Source organism: Muntiacus reevesi, chromosome 18 (genome assembly GCF_963930625.1).
Source record: "Muntiacus reevesi chromosome 18, mMunRee1.1, whole genome shotgun sequence".
NCBI lineage: Eukaryota > Metazoa > Chordata > Mammalia > Artiodactyla > Cervidae > Muntiacus > Muntiacus reevesi.
In genome coordinates, this window is record NC_089266.1 from 34,671,106 (window position 1) to 34,689,132 (window position 18,027).

Consider the following 18,027-nt stretch of genomic DNA (forward strand, 5'->3'; position numbering starts at 1 on the left):
ATGGTCCAGCTCATGACTGTCCTTTGCAAGGCCTACCATGGAGGCCACCTAACCATCTGTCTTGCACTCGGTGACTGTACCAACAGGCCTTTCTACCACATGGTGGCTGCTCACAACAAGTGTCCCAGGGATGGCCGTTTTGTAGAGCAGCTGGGCTCCTATGATCCAATGCCCAACAGTCATGGAGAGAAACTCGTTGCTCTCAACCTGGACCGGATCCAGCATTGGATTGGCTGTGGAGCCCACATTTCAAAGCCTGTGGAAGAACTTCTGGGTCTTTCTGACTTTTTCCCTCTGCACCCGATGGTGATCACAAATGCTGAGAGGTTGCGATGGACACAGGCATGAGAAGTCCTTTTAGCAGCTCAGAAAACAGATACAGAGGCTACAGAAACAAAATAGAACTGACGTCAGTGAACATAGCAGTGGGAACAAACGAAGTCCTCCTAAAATATTTGTGCAGAACTCTTAGTTTTATTATATTTAGAGGTCAATAAATGGAATTTTTCTAGGTAAAAAAAAAATGTTAAATAAGCAGGGTGACAATATACAGCCTTCACGTACTTCTTTCCCAATTTGGAACCAGTCTGTTGTTCCATGTCCAGTTCTAACTGTTGCTTCCTGACCTGCATACAGGTTTCTCAAGACACAGGTCAGGTGGTTTGGTATTCCCATCTCTTTCAGAATTTTCCACAGTTTATTGTGATCCACACAGTCAAAGACTCTGGCATAGTCAATAAAGCAGAAATAGATGTTTTTCTGGAACTTTCTTGCTTTTTTGATGATCCAGCAGATGTTGGCAATTTGATCTCTGGTTCCTCTGCCTTTTCTGAAACCAGCTTAAATATCTGGAAGTTCATGGTTCACATATTGCTGAAGCCTGGCTTGGAGAATTTTGAGCATTACTTTACTCGCGTATGAGATGAGTGCAATTGTGCAGTAGTTTGAGCATTATTTGGCATTGCCTTTCTTAGGGATTGGAATAAAAACTGACCTTTTCCAGTCCTGTGGCCATTGCTGAGTTTTCCAAATTTGCTGGCATATTGAGTGAAGCACTTTCACAGCATCATCTTTTAGGATTTGAGATAGGTCCACTGGAATTTCATCATCTCCACTAGCTTTGTTCGTAGTGATGCTTTCTAAGGCCCCCTTGACTTCACATTCCAGGATGTCTGGCTCTAGGTGAGTGATCACACCATCGTGATTATCTGGGTCGTGAAGATCTTTTTTGTACAGTTCTTCTGTGTATTCTTGCAACCTCTTCTTAATATCTTCTACTTCTGTTAGATCCATACCATTTCTGTCCTTTATTATGCTCCTCTTTGCATGAAATGTTCCCTTGGTATCTCTAATTTTCTTGAAGAGATCTCTACTTCATGGCAAATAGATGGGGAAACAATGCAAACAGTGAGAGACTTTATTTTCTTGGGCTCCATAATCACTGCAGATGGTGACTGCAGCCATGAAATTAAAAGATGCTTGCTCCTTGAAAGAAAAGGTATGACCAACCTAGACAGCATACTAAAAAGCAGAGACGTTACTTTGCCAAGAAAGGTCCATCTAGTCAAGGCTATGGTTTTTCCAGTTCATGTATGGATGTGAGAGTTGGACTATAAAGAAAGCTGAGCACTGAAGGATTGATGCTTTTGAACTGTGATGTTGGAAAAGACTCTTGAGCGTCCCTTGGACTGCAAGGAGATCCAACCAGTCCATCCTAAAGGAGATCAGTCCTGAGTGTTCATTGGAAGGACTGATGCTGAAGCTGAAACTCCAATACTTTGGCCACCTGATATGAAGAGCTGACTCATTGGAAAGGACCCTGATGCTGGGAAAGATTGAGGGCAGAAGGAGAAGGGGATGACAGAGGATGAGATGGTTGGATGGCATCACTGACTCGATGGACATGAGTCTGAGTAAACTCTAGGTGTTGGTGATGGACAGGGAAGCCTGGAGTGCTGCAGTTCATGGGGTCTCATAGAGCTGGACACGACTGAGCAACTGAAGTGAATTGACTGATGTTTTGTGGGCTGGGTAATTTCATAGGCTAATGAGTGGGAGGATTATTCTATTTCAGGGGAAGGGGTGGGGATTTCCAGGAACTGCCCAGTTTTTAATCTTTGATGGTTGTCCTCAGAAAGGTCATGGCACTGGTGGGTGTAGTACAGTGATGTAGTACAGTGAGCATATACTGAAGCTCTTTGCTGGTTGTTCAACAGCAAAGAATCCTCCTGCAATGCAGGAGACCCAGGTTCGATCCCTGGGTTGGGACGATCCCTCGAGAAAGGAAATGGCTACCCACTCCAGTATTCTTGCCTAGTGAATTCCATGGACATTAGAGCCTGGAAGACTACATCCATGGGATCACAGAGTTGAACACGACTGAGAGACTAATACTTTCATTCTGAGGCTCAAGGTCTAGTGGAAGTCAGCCATCTTGGACTTATTTTGTTCTAATTAGTTACCTCATGTCCTTGGACTATGTCATTCTTTTATTCATTTATTTTTTATGTTGTTCTTTTAAAGTGTGTGTCCTGCCCCCTTCCCTCCCATTTCAAAGGCCCAGGCTCAGAAGTGCCTTGTGCTTGGTCTTGTGCTCTGTGGCCACCATCTTGGATTTCTTAATAATTTTAACTTTGAACTTGTGCTTTGTCCAATGGAACAATGGACCATATGTGTGAGTAGAGGAGATAAGCCTGACATGCCATTTGGGATGCTCCATGAACACAGAGGACTTCCCTTGTGGCTCAGCTGGTAAAGAATTCGCCTGCAATGCTGGAGACCTGCGTTCGATCCCTGGGTTGGGAAGATCCCCTGGAGAAGGGAAAGGCTACCCACTCCAGTATTCTGGCCTGGAGAATTCCATGGACTGTATAGTCTATGGGGTCACAAAGAGTCAGCACGGAACTCTGATGGACCCACCATGCATGGGAGTTCAATGAGATTAAAGGGAATACAAGATAAGCATGTCATGTCTACACCTGAGTAAGTGTAGGGGCCGACAGCTGAGAGGCTACTGTTTGGTTTGAAACAGAACGTGCTTTGAATCCAGAAAGAAGGCAATGGTCTTCTAGGAGACATGGATGATGGGAGGCACCCTACCATATCCATTCCCAGTCACATTAATTCGCTGCTTTAGCCAGCCACTTCTGCTGGCAATGATGACAGAGAGGGAAAATTGGGGCAACCCACAATTCTGTTTTCGTTTCAGTCATCAGTAAGCTGAAAGTTAAAAAATGCTATTTTCTCTATTTAAAATAACATTAAATAAATTAAAAACACCATGAAAAGTCATGAGAAGAATCGTGGAAAAAAGGAAAGCATTTTATAGTACCTTGTGAAAAGTGAAAGTGTTAGTGGCTCATTCATGTCTGACTCTTTGCAACCCCATGGACTATAGCCTGCCAAGCTCCTCTATCTATGGAATTCTCCAGTTTACTAAATGGAACACCAGTTTTTTCCAGCCTTTTTTCAAAAATATTTATTTATTTGACTGTGCCGGGTCTCAGTTGTGGCACCTGGGATTCTTATCAGGAGGTCCTTAGAGGCAGCATGTAGGACCTATACTTGCAGCATGTGGGATCTGATTCCCTGACAACGGACGGAACCCAGGCCCCCTGCACAGTGAGTATAGTGTCTTAGCCACTGGACCACCGGGGAAGTCCTTTCCCCTTTTTGAATAAGGGATTCCATATTTTCATTTTGCACTGGGTCCTACAAATTAGGCAGCTGGTCTTACTTCAATCCCTTCTGCAACAGACTCTGGATTAATTTTCTCAAAAGACAGTTTTAATTAGGCCACCCCTCAGCTCAAAGGGCTTCAAATGGCTTCCTGTGACCTTGCAGGATGCAGTTCTGATTCCTAGTCTAACTTTCAGGGTGCTTCACAATCTAGACCCAGTCTGTATCCCCAACTTCCTTTGCCTCTAGGCTCCAACTAGCCCTCCGCTGAAGCTGAGCTGGCCATTCCTGGGACAGGCTGTGCTTACTCCTGACATTATACCTTTGTCCATTTTCTTTCCGAGTCCTGGAAGACTGCCCACCCTTCACAGTCCAGCCCCAACTCCCATTCATTTATTCAATGCGTATCTAATGAGCATTTGTTTAGAGCCAGGCGCTGTTCTCGTCCCTATGCTCCTGGGGCTCCCATTCTAATAAACCGTAAAAACAAACAAACAAATTAAATAAATGTTGGAGGGAGGAGGGAAAAACTGAGAGATTGGGACTAACATGTACACACTACTATGTATAGAATAGATAGCTAATGAGGACTGACTGTAAAGCACAGGGAACTCTACTCAGTATTCTGTAATGAGCTATATGGGAAAAGAATCTAAAGAGTATAACTGATTCACTTTGTTGTGCAGCAGAAATTAATGCAACATGGTAAATGAACTATGCTCCAGTAAAAATTCATTAAAAGAAAAAACCAGCAGTGGGGCAACACCTAAAAGATGTTCACCCTTTTAGAGCAGGAATAAAATAAGTATTTGCAATAAAAATATTAAACAGGGCTTCCCTGGTGGTTCAGGGGTAAAGAATCCGCCTGCCACTGTAGGAGACATGGGTTTGATCCCTGGTCTTAGAAGATCCCACATGCCAAGGAGCGACTAAGCCCATGTACCACAACTATCGAGCCTGTGCTCTAGAGCCCGAGAGCCACAATGACTGAGCCTATGTGCCATGTGCCTCAACTATGGACGCTTGCAGGCCCTACAGCCCATGCCCCACAACAAGAAAACCACCGCAATGAGAAACCCGCATATTTCAACGAAGAGTAACTCCTGCTCACCACAACTAGAGAGAAGCCCGCACAACAGCGAAGACCCAGTACAGCCAAGAATAAATAATTAATTAAATTTAATTTAAAAATAAATAATGTTAATATTATGCAGAAAAAAAGTAAGACAGTGTGATGTGCCAGAGAGTGCCTGAGTGTTCAGGGAAGGTCTTACTGAGAAGGTAACTTTTAATGACCCAAAGTAAGGCAAAGGAGCCATGGGGACCTGTAGGGGAAGAGCATCCTAGGAGGAGGAAGGGGTGAATGCAAAGGCTGGCCTCCCGTGAGGGAAAAAGGCAAGACTGGGACAGCAAGAGATCTGAGAGGTAGGCAGAGGCCAAATCGTAACGGTCCTTGTAAGCCAAAGGGAGCAGTTTGGATTTTAATCCAACCATCACAGAAACAATTCTAGGATTTTAAGCAGGGAATCGATAGGGTTAAATGTAATGAAAATCACCATGGCCACTGTGTGAGAGCTCACCATGGGAAGTAAGGAGACCAGGCAGCATGACTTTGTAGCAGTCCAGGTGGGAAATATGGATGGCTTGGCCCAAGCCAGCAGCTTTACAGGTGGAGACAGAAGTTCAGGGTCTGTCGTGAGCAATGGAGGTGACAGAGACAGGAATCATGGCTAGTCGCCTAGGTTTTTGTCTTCAGCAACTGTGCTGAAAACTCTTCTATTTTATCTTTGCAACCAGGCTGTAAGTTCTTTCAGAACAGGCCTTTGCTTTAGACTTTGTTTTTGTTTCTCCTTCAAACATTTATTTAACAAATATACATCATGTATCCCTTTCAAGGTCTACAGAGAATTCAGCCAAAGAGACCCCTTCAAAGACAGGCCATACAGATGAACATGAGCATAAGACAAGGCAGAGAAGGCCAAGGACTGAGACAGAGGTTGGCTGTGGCACTCTGGGAGTGATGAAAGTCAGAGAAGAACAATCCTGGACTTTCATGGATCACTACAACTATTCCCACCAGCATTATCTAAAATGATAGCAAATACCTACAACATTCAAAGTGAATTGCAGCCCATTAGTGGGTCATTAAATCAGTTTAAATGGTCAAGCTAGAACTTTTTTTCATGTTTATGTAAGTTATTTATTTATGCATTTATTATTATAGTATAATACATACAACATCAAATTAGTTTCAGGTGTGTATGTGTGTGTGTGCTCAGTTGCTCAGTTGTGTCCGAGTCTTTGTGACCCCATGGATGGTAGCCTACCAGGTTCCTCGGTCCATGGGATTATCCTGGCAAGACTACTGGAGTGGGTTGCCATTTCCTCCTCCATTTTTTTTTTTTTTTTAAATTATTTATTTGGCTGCACCGGGTCTGAGTTGCGGCATGCAGGATCTTTTTAGTTGCCACATCTGGGATCCTGAGTTGGGGCCTGCGAACTCTTAGTTGCAGCATGTGGGATCCAATTCCCTGAGCAGGGGCCAAACCCAGGCCCTCTGCATTGGGAGCATGAAGTCTTAGCTGCCGGATCACCAGGAAAGTCCCTGTCTTACACTTTGTATATATTCCCCATATCCAAGCAACCCACAGAGCTACCCGAGATAAAGCCTGGTTGCTCCCCTGCCCTTCATGTGTGCTTAGTCATATCTGACTCTTTTCGACCCACGGACTGTAGCCCACCAGGCTCCTCTGTGCATGGGATTCTCCAGTCAAGAATACCAGAGTGGGCTGCCATTTCCTCCTCCAAGGTATCTTCCCGACTCAGCAATTGAACCCGAGTTTGCTGCAGTGCAACCAGATGCTTTACCACTGAGCAACCAGGGAAGCCCCTTGGTTGCTGAACTGGGCTTAAACATGGAATAGCTCTTTCTATGTGAAACCCTAGAGAAGCAACTTGCCTTTTCCTTCATCAGACAGTGTTGAAAGTGTTATTTCCTCAGTCATGTCTGACTCTGTGACCCCGTGGACTGTAGCCTGCCAGGCTCCTCTGTCCATGGAATTCTCCAGGCAAGAATCCTGGAGTAGGTTGCCATTCCCTTCTTGAAGGGATCTTCCTGACCCAGGGATCAAACCTGGGTCTTCAGCATTGCAGGCAGATTCGTTATCTTCTTATCAACAGCTAAGCCCCATTCATCAGATAAGGAGCAGAGTAATGGGCCAGCCTCAATCCAGAGAGGTGAGCCTGGATCTTACCCTCAACACACACAGCTTGGTAAACACAGGCCCAGGGGTGTGAACGGTTGGTTCTGAACAGTTGGTTCAGTCTCTGCCCAGCCTGAACCCCAAGGTCACTTGAAAAAGAAAGGACGAGTGTCTTCTATACGTTTAGATAATGTTGCTCCCTTCCACACCTTCGCGTCAAGGTGAGGGTCAGCATGAGGAGGGTTGGGAGTTGGAGGGGGAAGAACCCTCGACTCCATGCAGCACTAGTGATCACAGGGAAACAGCTGAGGAAGGGTGCGGGGGCAAAGAGCCATTACAACCTTCAACCTCTCCCTGGAACTCAGGCCTCCCTCCAGCATCTCCAGAAAGGAGGAAGGGATTAAGAGCTCCCATCTCCCCTCACCCATACCCAGAGCCTGTCCTGAGGTCTGTGCCCAGTGATTTCCTTCCCCCTCCCAACCAAATCCCAGGGACTCAACTGTTTGGGTTCCCAACAAGATGTGTCTTTGTAGAGACAGAAACAAGGAAAGAAGGGAGAGGGGAGCAGGGAGTTATTATTTAGTGGGTACAGAGTTTCGGTTTTACAAGAAGAGTTCTGGAGCTGGATGGTTTCATAACACTGTGAAGTCTATTGTCACTAAACAGGACACTTAGAAATGGTTACGATGGGGGCTTCCCTGGTGACCCAGTGGTTAAGAGTCTGCCTACTAATACAGGGGACATGGGTTCGATCCCTACTCCAGGAAGATCCTACATGCTCTGGGGCAACTAAGCCCCTGCACAGAAACTACTGAAAGCCACACAAATAGAGCCCGAACTCTGAAACAAGAGAAGCCAGCACAATAAGAAGCCTGTGCATTGGAACTAAGGAGTAGCTCCTGCTTGCTAGAACTAGAGAAAGCCCTTGCATTACATCAAAGACTCAGCATGACCCAAGATAAATAAATGATAAATCTTAAAAAAAAAAAAAAAAAATGGTTAGGACGGGAGACTTCCATGGTGGTTCAATGGTTAAGACAGGTTTGATCTCTAATCAGGGAACTAACATTCTACAAGCTATGTGGTGAGGCAAAAAAAAAAAAACCATTTAAGATGGTAAATTTTGTTATGTGTATTTTATCACAATCAAACAGGAAAGAAACACAGAAGTTCCTCTGCTAACCGTATCAAGCTCCAACTCCCCAGGAGGACATACAAGGCCTCTCACCTCATGGCACAAGGAGCCTCCCCAGTCTGGTCTCATTCCATCTCAGCCTGCTCCCAGTTCAGTCACATCACACACCCTTCCTTATCTTCCATACCCAGAAGGCTGAGACTTATATTTCAAGAATTACACACAAGGCTAATGACATCAACAAAAGCAACATCTCTGGTACATGGAGCACTTTCTATATGCCACACATCCAACCTATGTGATTCCATCAAACCCTCTCAGCAACCCTGAGTAGGGGTAACCTGCCCATTTTGCAGATGGGGAAACTGAAAAGTAAAGAAGACTAGTCATTCGTTCAAGTTCCTCGCACATCCTAGGAGATCCCTATGAAAGCATTTTATATGTCTGTTTCTCTCCCCAGACCCCTATTCTCCAGCCCAGGACCAAGTCTTATTTAATTCTGGAGTCCCTGTAGGCTGCCTAACAGTGTTTGGCATGCTGTGTGTGTTCGTGTGTAGTCGCTAAGTCGTGTCCAACTCTCTTGTGACACCATGGACTGTAGCCCATCAGGCTCCTCTGTCCATGGGATTTCCCAGGCAAGAATACTGGAGTGGGTATTTCCTTCTCCAGGTAATCTTCCAAACCCAGGAATTGAACCCAAGTCTCTTGCATTGTAGGCAGATTCTTTACTGCTGAGCCACCAGGGAAGCCCCTTGGCATACTGTCAGGGGCCAATAAATGCTAGCTGAAACAAAGAGAGAGAGAAGGAAAGAGAGAAGGGGAGAGAAAGGTAACACACATGGTGGAGTGAGTGGATAGCATAAGTCTGGAGGCTACACCATACGCAGCCAAGCTCCAGAAAGGTTTTTAGGGGTATGAGAGAGGCAGGGGACACTGGACTGGCACTGTAGGTGCCCTTGGTGGGAGCCTGGCAGAGTCTGTGTCAAAGCAGAATCAGTCTTAATGAAAGAGTGTAGACAGCTCTGGATGGTAATCAGGAATCTTGGAATCTAGGGCAGGCTGAAGAAAGAGAGGTTGGAGGCAGAGTGTCCTGGACAGGATGGGATGGAGGAAGGAGAGAAAAGCCAGCCCTCAGGAGATTCCTAAGGGACCCGGGACCAAGAAGTTGCCACTCCGCACAACCCTTTTGGTGGGGACCCAGGCGTGTTCAGGCCCTTTAGCCTCTCACCCCCACTGGCTTGGTCATACATGAGGCACCCCACAGGACTGGTTTCATTATTCAGGTCTCTACTGAAGTGACACTGCCTCAGAAAGACCTTCCCTGACCACCTGGCTAATGCTGCCTCTACCCTACCACCTCTGATTGACTACAGGATTTTACTCTCTTTATTGAGATAATCACTACCTGAAATGACCTTGCTTATTTGTTTCAGTTCAGTTTATGGGTTGTCTGACCATCCCCCCCCGCTCTTCTTTTTTTGGGGGTCTCATTTGCAGCATGCAGGATCTCCAATCTTCATCAAGGCATGCGGGATCTTTCTCGCAGTGCACAGGATCTTCAGTTGTGGTATGTGGGCTCTAGTTCTCTGACTAGGGATTGAACCCATGCCCTCTGCTTTGGGAGCACAGGGTCTTAACTGGAACACCAGGGAGGTCCCCGTGTCTATCCTTTTCATCAAGGCATTCTCAGGGTCTAGAACAGTGCCTGGTACACAATAGGTGCTCTATAAATATCAGTTGAATGGACTTATCCCAGTGGCCCAGGCTGACCCTGAACATTGCCCAGGGACCAGAGTTGAATTTGGACTCCCTGGCCATGCTGAGTATATTCCTGTAAAACACTCTGACTGGAAGGAGACAGTGTAGACCTTGCAAACTTGAGACCGTAAGGGTTCAAGGAGGGACCTAGGATGTGTCTTCCAACCCAGAGACTCTCTGGAAGCTTTCTTACACTGGGGTCACTCAGGTCCTGGCTAATCCTTGTAGAAGAGGAACAGCAGGTCCAATGAGTGACTCACCCTGTTGCCTGGGTTACTGGTAGGCAGATCCTCGTAACCTAGGAAGCTGGGACACTGGGATCCCCATGGGATCTGGAGATGGGGGATGGGAATGAAGTTTCCCAGGGAGCTGGCACTGAGGCAGGAGAGTACTCCAAGGAGGAGACGGGGCACGAGGAATCTCCAGGGGTCTGGGGGCTAAGGGCTAGGTCTCCATATATTCTTTGAAGGCAGAGATACTCCTGAATCTGTCTGTTCTTTCCAGGTGGGACCAGCACAAGCCTGATCTTGTTTAATGGAGTAAAGACAAATTCTTCTGGGAACGAAGCTAGTGGGCCGAGACGAGGAGAGATAGAGGCGTCTTTCTCCCTCTGCTCGCCCCCCCTCCAACCCCCGCTTTTTCTTTCTCCCTGCTGCCTCCACCCCTAGTCCCAGAAGGCCACCATCTCTCTGTGACCCGCTCACGCCCCCTGCTGCTCCTGTCTGGGACAGCAGCGGCCTGACTAAAGGACAAGAAAAATCCCATGTCTTCCCTTCCCTCCTGATTTCTGGGAACCAGCCTCAGAGCAACAAAGCTCAAGTCCCAAGGCAGCGGCTGCTGGAGAGGGAGGTGGGCTCCTGGCTCCCAGAAGGTGACTGGTATTTGGGTGTGTGTCTGTGGTGCTGTTACTGGGGTCTCAGCCTAGGAAGTCATCACTTCCTCAGGAAGCCCTCCCTGATGCCCAGTGTAGGTCAAGGCCACTGGCCCTTGAGCTTTCTCAGTTCTCTGACTGCTTCTTTATGGTACTTATCAGAGTTTCCAATTATCTACTCACTTGTTAGTCCTTGACGGATGCCTGCCTCCCCCAGGGGACCACCGCACCGAGAGGACAGGAAGCAGGGGTAGTTTGGCTCCTCAGTATGACTCAGTGCTCAGCACAGTGCCTGGCACATTGCAGACACACCGGAAACATTTGCTGGATAACGAAGGAGTGACATTCAAAGGAGGTTCTTAAGTGGGGATTTAATGGGTGGTGTCACTGCCATTGCCTGGGTTCTGAGGACAGCTGTGAGTCCAGATGTTCAGGCTTCTGCTCTGGGCCCGGTCCATGTCCAGACTCTGGCCTTGTGCCCAAAGGCCATCCAAGCAAAAGGTGGCAGAAGCGGCCTCTCCTAGAGGGAGGGAGCATGGAGGGGACATTGGGGTGGGGGGACCTGGATCCAGAAGCTCCTCCCCACTTTTTCAGTTCTCCAACCTAAATATTTGGAAGCACTTCCTCCCACTACCCCCTTATCCTCTCTCTTCTCCTCTTCCCTCCCAGAGGTTTCCTTCCCCTAAAAATGTGCCCCTTCCCACTTCTCCCGCTGCCCTTAGCCGTTTGCCATGGTGTGCTAAGAATCTTCAACATCACTTGTTCTTACCTGGCAAAGCCCCTAGGAAGAGACGCCCCTGCGGCTGGACCCAGAGATCAACGAGGGAGCCAGGGCCCGTGGGAGGCAGAGGAAGGATCTCCTTCTTTGCCCCGTGGCTCAAAACCACCCCGGACACAGTCAGCTTCAGCTGAAGAGGGTGCCCCAAGACGAGGGGCAGATCCAGCCCTGGCTCCGACCCAGAAGACAACACCACTTTCTGCAGAGTGTGTGGGAAGGGACATAAGTGGGGGAGGGAAGAACGAACTGCACCTACTCCTTGTAGCCCCATCCCTGGCTGCCTGGATTCTTCCTCTCAGTCACACTATCTATGTCTATCCAGTCTATCTATCTCTGGCTATTCCCACCACCTCAGTCCTGCCTCAGTTCTCCCGTCTTGGCCTTGTATAAAACCATACCCACCCCCAAGAAAATATATAATCTAAGTAAAGGTCATTTGCTTGCTGTGGGCAGCTTCAATATGTGTCTCTGCAACCCCCCACCTCCCGAAGCCTTCATACTGTTGACATTTTGGAATTCCCTTTTCTCCCATTGCTCCTAGGCTCCACTGAGTACAGGCAGCATCCCCCGCCTTACTTGATCTTGGAGGTGGATGCTGAGCCAAGAAGGGTTTTCTGGCGTCCCAAGAGCAAGGAGGCGGCCTGAACCTGCTGCCAGCTGGAGTGCCAGGTCCAAGGAGAAGGCCCAGGGCTCTGCATGAGGCCGGGGAATTTCTGGAGGGAGAAACGATCCTCCTGAGGTCTTAAGGCTAGGGATTCATGGTGAGAAGGGGCTAGTGGTGGAAGGATATGGACACAGAGCTGGTCATGGAGGAAAAAACAGCCTTTACCTTGGAGACAAAATTCTGCACCAGTCCCTGGAGGGAAGAATATTCCAGGTTGAGACTCTATAGCACAGCTTCTGACACTAGTGGGGACAGACGCTGAGGTCTGGGCCTGTTGGTCTAGCCAGTCATCCTGGCGCAGGCAGGCATCCAGGGCAGGGACCAGCTGGAGCCCATGGTGGGAGGGAAGATGCAGAGGATGTTGGAATCAGGATATCTGAGACCCAGTCTCAGCCTCCCCACCCTGTTTATTCCCCTCTAAGACTCAAGCACTTGCCCTCCCCCATGCATCTCTCACCCCATCCCCTCTCCTTGAAATGTGTAGATGCAGATCCCTATGGCCACCTAGCCAGCAATGCTTTATCAGCTTTGGTCACAGTTCCTGACCCTGGGATGCAGTTACCGGCAACCGGAGGTCAGAGGCAGGGAACAACAGTCCTCCCAGTGCAATCCTCATGATGAGCTGGGAATTGTTGGCCAGTTGTCCAAAGACCTGTCTCAGACGCAGCACCTCCACCCCATCCACCCTGAGTAGCAAGGAATCCCCCTGGATCTTCACTTCCATCTGCGAGAAGAAAAAGAAAAGAGGAATCAGAGGTCCCTGGAGCCTGCCTCCACCTATTCAGAGGCGATCTAGAATATGCCATACTGAAGATGGCAGAGTGGAAGGACTCAAGATCACCTCCTATCACGACAATCCCAAATCACAACTAGCTGCTGAACAACCATCAACCAAAACCAAACCAAACCAAACCTGGAACCTAAGAGAGGCAGTCTAGTCTGGCCCAGAAAGAATATGTACTTGAAGGGTGAGCTGGTACCCCCAGCTCACTCTGGGCCTGTCACTTACAAACTGACTAAGCCTCAGAATTCCCTTCTGAAAAAAATGTGGACAAAAACAGCAACTTCATAGGGCTTCTGTGTGGATTCAATGTGGTGACAATGGTAGAGGGATGCCTAATAACTTGGTTCCATTCCGTTCCTCAGACCAGCTCAAGATATGCCTCCCTCATAAACAAATCTGGCTTACCTGGTGCCACCTCCCATCGTCCAGCCGGGGTCCAGCACTCACTGTAAGCTGAGCCCAGTGATTATGAAGCTGGATCTCAGGCCTGCCATCCCGAAGCCCCAGCATAAACCAGTCATTCTTTGGGTTGGTATCACCATAAAAAATGACTCCCTCTGGATCCCAAGTCCGAAACTCAAAAGAGGAGGAGATTCTGGAAGGACATGAAAGGAAGGACTCTGTAGGGGGCGTGCACTTCGAGCACAGACTTGAGGTTGAGGGAGGAGGAGTTCAGGTAGACAGAAGGACAGAGAGACAGGGAAAAGAGAGGGACTGATGCACTGCTTACAATAGCCAAGACTTGGAAGCAACCTAAAGGTTCATCAACAGAGGAATGGATAAAGAAGACATGGTATATATATACATGCACATATATATATATAAAATGGTATACACACACACACACACAATGGATTATTCAGCCATAAAAAGAATGAAACAATGCAACCTGGACGGACCTAGAGATTATCATACTAAATGAAGTAAATCAGACAGAGAAAGACAAACACCATAGGCTATCACTTACGTATGGAATTTAAAAACTGATACAAATGAACTTATTTGCAAAACCAAGTCACAGTCATAGAAAACAAATCCGCAGCTACCAAAGGGCGAAAGGTGGGGGAATAAATTGGGAGTGTGGGATTAACAGATACAAGCTATTATGTATAAAATAGATAATCGACAAGTCATACTGTATAACATAGTATGCTATATTCAATATCTTATAATAAGCCATAATACAAAAGAACCTGAAAAAGAATGTATATATATAACACGTTTTACAAATATATATAATTGAATCACTTTGCTGTATCCCAAAAATGCAACACTGTAAATCAACTATACTTCAATTAAATAAAGCAAAAAGAGGAGCTGATGGAGAGAGGGTGATGTCAGGAGACTAGGTCAAAGAATTAGGTCAGTCTCGTACTTTGTGATCTTGGTGAGGTTAAAGGTCATAATGGTAACAGGTTCTTGTCCAGGGCCATTGCTGAGGTGCAGAGCAGGAGAGTCTTCAGTTGTCTGTTGAAGAGAAAAGCAAGCCGAAATAAGGACATGCCAGAGGCAGATGGAGGCAGAGGCATTGCTACCAGGCCAGAGGAGGAAAGCAGAGAAGAGGGCAAAGCCCCAACGTAGCTCACTGAAACACATGCAGGGCATAGCACCGTGTCCCACTCCTGCACCTGGCTGGGGAGAGGAGGTCTCAGGGCCGGTCCTCCGTGGCTGGGAAGTGGTAGTAACAACAGCAGCAGTAGCCCGTGCCAAATGGCCAGTGGACCTCTGCTCACCATAATCAGCTGCGGTCCTCTTTTAGCCTCCAATGACTCTGGGGCAAATGCGTGGGGGAAGGCAGCCTTCCACATGGTTGTTGGAGGGTTAAAGGTTGCCCTGGGGGAAGAAGGGGGGCAGGAGACAGGGCCACTGACCCTCTGGCCCCTCTGAGGACAAATGGAGTGAGGGACAGAGTTTCTCCACTACCCTCCCCCACTGCTGGGCAAGTTTATGAGCTGGGAGAGGACACCTCTCTTGCACTCTCCTTCCTGGGTCCTCCAAGCCTACCTGCAGAGGCTGCCTTGATGACAAACACGAGATCTAGAAACACTCCTGCCGGGCTCCCCACGTAGCATCTTCCATAAGGTCTAGAGCTGAGACATGGAATCCCAAACACCAGCTGGGTGACTGTGGGCGAGTCACCCCACCAGTGTGCTTTAGTGTCCTGTCTGCAAAATGTGAAAAATAATACCTACTTTCTGGGGTCAATGTGAAGGAGGATGAATGGAGATAATGCAGATTCAAAGCCTGGTATCTGCTCTGAGCTCCTCCCTCGGTGTTTTCCCAGGCCTCTGAGGCTTGCTTCCTAGGGAGGGACTGTCTCCGAGTGTGATTCAGTGGATACTAGGAGTTCTGCCTCCCACCCCCAGTTATCTTATCCGTTTACCACAGTGCCTAATCATTTACCAATAGAAACTCATCCCTCTCTCCCTCACCCATTTTAAAATATAAATGCCACCAGAAGTCACACTTTGAGCCAGTAGGAAAGAGCTGGAGGTCTTGGGGCTCACCCCGAGTCTGGAGTCTGGGTGGGCTGGAATGGGTGAGTTTGAGCGAAGGGAAGAGCAGATAATCACTGCATTCTTCAGTTAAAGAAAGTGGTAACTTTGGAGCCGTGGGGTTTCTCCACTGGAGGCTGGAACACCCAGATAACTCGGACGAGAAAGCCTCTGCAGTACAGCCTTGACCCCTGCCCACGGGCGCGGTCACGGGACTCGGCCACGGTGGGGCAGAGTCGGGCGGGGGCGGCGGGGGCGGGGCGGGGACATACCCGTTCTGCAAGCTGATTGGCTGGCAGGTGAACGCTGGCGGGGGCCGAAATTAGGGGCTCCCAGACAGTGAAGACCACTTAGTCCTATCTCTCTCTCCGCAGTAGCCGGAACAGGGCTTCAGCTTCCCAGCCCCCGGAGCCCCCACCGCCTCGTTCCCCACCATTCCCGCGACTTTCCGGGATCCGAATTTGTAGGCCCCTTAAAGGGTCCGAGTTGCTCGTCTCCCCTTCCTGCAGAACGGAAGTGGGGATCCTGGACTTCGATCCCTGACGTTGGGGAACAGGATGGCTTTCGTGATAATCCGTGAAGCCAAGGAGGGAGATTGTGGAAATATCCTGAGGCTGATTCGGGTGAGGACTGCCGGCTGGAAACCAGGGTCCCAAGAAGGGGGTCAGAGTGGCTGGGGTGGGGGGCGTGGAGGAGGAGGAAGTGGGAGCAGAGGGAGGAGCGCGCCCTGAGGTCTTGCTGAGGAAGCAGTGAGGCCCTCCTGCCTTCATCTAGCCTCTGCCCCCACGCTGTAGGAACTCGCTGAGTACGAGAAACTCTCAGACCAGGTGAAGATCAGTGAAGAAGGTAGGGACCTAACTCCTGAGTCCTGACAGAAGCTGGGGAGGAAATGAAGGATGGGCTCCCCAGGCAATAACTGCAGGCTGGGCACACACCCAATCCTTCTTTCTCTATCTCTTTATCCCAAACCGTATCTCTGCAGCCCTGAGAGCAGATGGCTTTGGAGAGACTCCTTTCTATCACTGTTTGGTGGCAGAGGTTCTTTCTGCACCGGGGGAACCACAGGGTAAGAATACCCCGACTTTAGAGGTGCCCTCTCCAATCAGCCTCAAAGGTCTCTCCCCCAGGTGCCCAGAGGCCTTATCCTTCTTTTTTTCTCTTGCAGGGCCCTGTGTGGTGGGCTATGGGCTATATTACTTCAGCTACAGCACATGGAAGGGACGAAATATTTATCTAGAAGACATCTATGTGAAACCAGAATATCGAGGTACTGGGAAGAGGCCAGGATGGGAGAAAAGCAACCCATGAAGGAACCACCATCCCTTGTCTCTTAATCCTAGCTTATGACCTTTGTTGCTCCTCTTCAACTCAGACAATCCTTCTTTTTTCTCCCCACATCAGGTCAGGGGATTGGTTCCAAAATAATCAAAAAAGTGGCTGAGGTGAGGAGAGGGATGGCACTAGGAGTTGGGCCCTGGCAAAGCCGAGCTGTATGGGAGGCACCTGGGTTGAATGGAGGGTGAGAAAGTCTTTTCCTTTTTGACCCCAGGAAAGTGAGCAGTGTCTTCTCTCACAGGTGGCTTTGGATAAGGGCTGCTCCCAGTTACGCCTGGCAGTCCTGGACTGGAACAAGAGGGCTATGGACTTGTACAAGGCCCTCGGAGCCCAAGATCTGACGGAAGCTGAGGGCTGGCACTGCTTTTGCTTTGAAGAAGAGGCGATGAGGGAGTTGGCAGGAAAGTGATGCCACCCCTGGGGGATCACTGTTTCAGCTTCTCCATCCCCACCAATTGAACACTCCTTAGAGACTGTCTTCACTGACCACAGCCTCCCTGAAGGAAGGGAAGGAGGGTCAGAGGTGAATATTCCCAGATAGAAAGAGCAGAAGTGAGGAAGAGGCAGGCCTTCCCACCTCCTTATTAAGCGTGAAAAATAAATGAGAATTCCTCCTGTATGTTGATGTGGTGTTGGGTAGAAGAACTGAGGATTCCATAAGCTTCAGCTCCCCTCCCTCAGCATTCTGGTCAGTGGATGTTGCTCCTGGGGATAAAAGTGGGCCTTAGATGACTTCTGGTCTTCCCTGATGGCTCAGTGGTAAAGAACTTGCCTGCCAATGCAGGAGAGCATGTTCAATCCCTGGGTGGGGAAGATCCCCTGGAGGAGGAAGTGGCCACCCACTCCAGCATTCTTGCCTGGGAAATCTCATGGATAGAGGAGCCTAGCAGTCTACAGTCGATGGGTTCACAAAAGAGTCGGACACAACTCAATGACTAAACAACAAGATGGCTTTTACCCTCAATAGACCGGAGTACTGACTCTGGCCTGTGGTATATAGAAAAAGAAGAGAAGGGATCAGCTTGCACATCAGGCTTGTTGGTCAAGTTTGGGATTTGGACAAAAGCCTGCCACGTCTGGCCTGGCTTATGGAATTTAAGACTGAGCCAGGCCCACCAACTCAATAGGTGGAGCAGGCTGCCACCTGGTGGCTGCATTTCAGGGTCACTAGGAAGGACCACTCGCCCCAACTGTTAAAAAAATCCACGCAGCTAGGGAGTGCTTTTTCTTTTTCAAAAGTCACAAAGTCTTTATTTTCAGGTTAGTAGAACTAAAATAAAACTTTAGGACCCATGGAGACAAGAAGGGAAACAGACTCATTTCCCA

The 18,027-nt window shown here is 48.5% G+C and overlaps 2 protein-coding genes and 1 pseudogene across 13 annotated transcripts; 2 read left to right on the forward strand and 1 right to left on the reverse strand.

Moving 5' to 3' along the window:
• Window positions 1-377, forward strand: LOC136148969 (small ribosomal subunit protein bS16m pseudogene; annotated as a pseudogene).
• A 10,602-nt stretch (window positions 378-10,979) lies between these two features.
• On the reverse strand, window positions 10,980-15,767 carry SHBG (sex hormone binding globulin). 12 transcript variants are annotated; one of them, XM_065910315.1, is made up of 11 exons: window positions 15,639-15,759; window positions 15,064-15,184; window positions 14,876-14,961; window positions 14,500-14,704; window positions 14,247-14,338; window positions 13,277-13,466; window positions 12,650-12,811; window positions 12,253-12,412; window positions 12,000-12,136; window positions 11,415-11,622; window positions 10,980-11,165 (listed from the first exon to the last, which is right to left on the reverse strand). In XM_065910315.1, the coding sequence occupies exons 3-11, from the start codon at window positions 14,941-14,943 to the stop codon at window positions 11,017-11,019; spliced, it is 1,371 nt and encodes a 456-aa protein (XP_065766387.1). In that variant the 5' UTR covers window positions 14,944-14,961; window positions 15,064-15,184; window positions 15,639-15,759; the 3' UTR covers window positions 10,980-11,016. The 12 variants fall into 12 exon arrangements, with proteins under 12 accessions (XP_065766387.1, XP_065766388.1, XP_065766386.1 ...); XM_065910316.1 differs by having other exon boundaries at window positions 15,064-15,173; window positions 15,639-15,726; XM_065910314.1 differs by lacking the exon at window positions 15,639-15,759 and adding an exon at window positions 15,379-15,571 and having other exon boundaries at window positions 15,064-15,173.
• Window positions 15,694-17,316, forward strand: SAT2 (spermidine/spermine N1-acetyltransferase family member 2). The gene is made up of 6 exons (XM_065910323.1): window positions 15,694-15,989; window positions 16,161-16,212; window positions 16,349-16,432; window positions 16,532-16,633; window positions 16,768-16,808; window positions 16,943-17,316. Exons 1-6 carry the CDS (start codon window positions 15,924-15,926, stop codon window positions 17,108-17,110), a joined length of 513 nt encoding a protein of 170 aa, XP_065766395.1. The 5' UTR covers window positions 15,694-15,923; the 3' UTR covers window positions 17,111-17,316.
• Window positions 17,317-18,027: the final 711 nt, after the last annotated feature.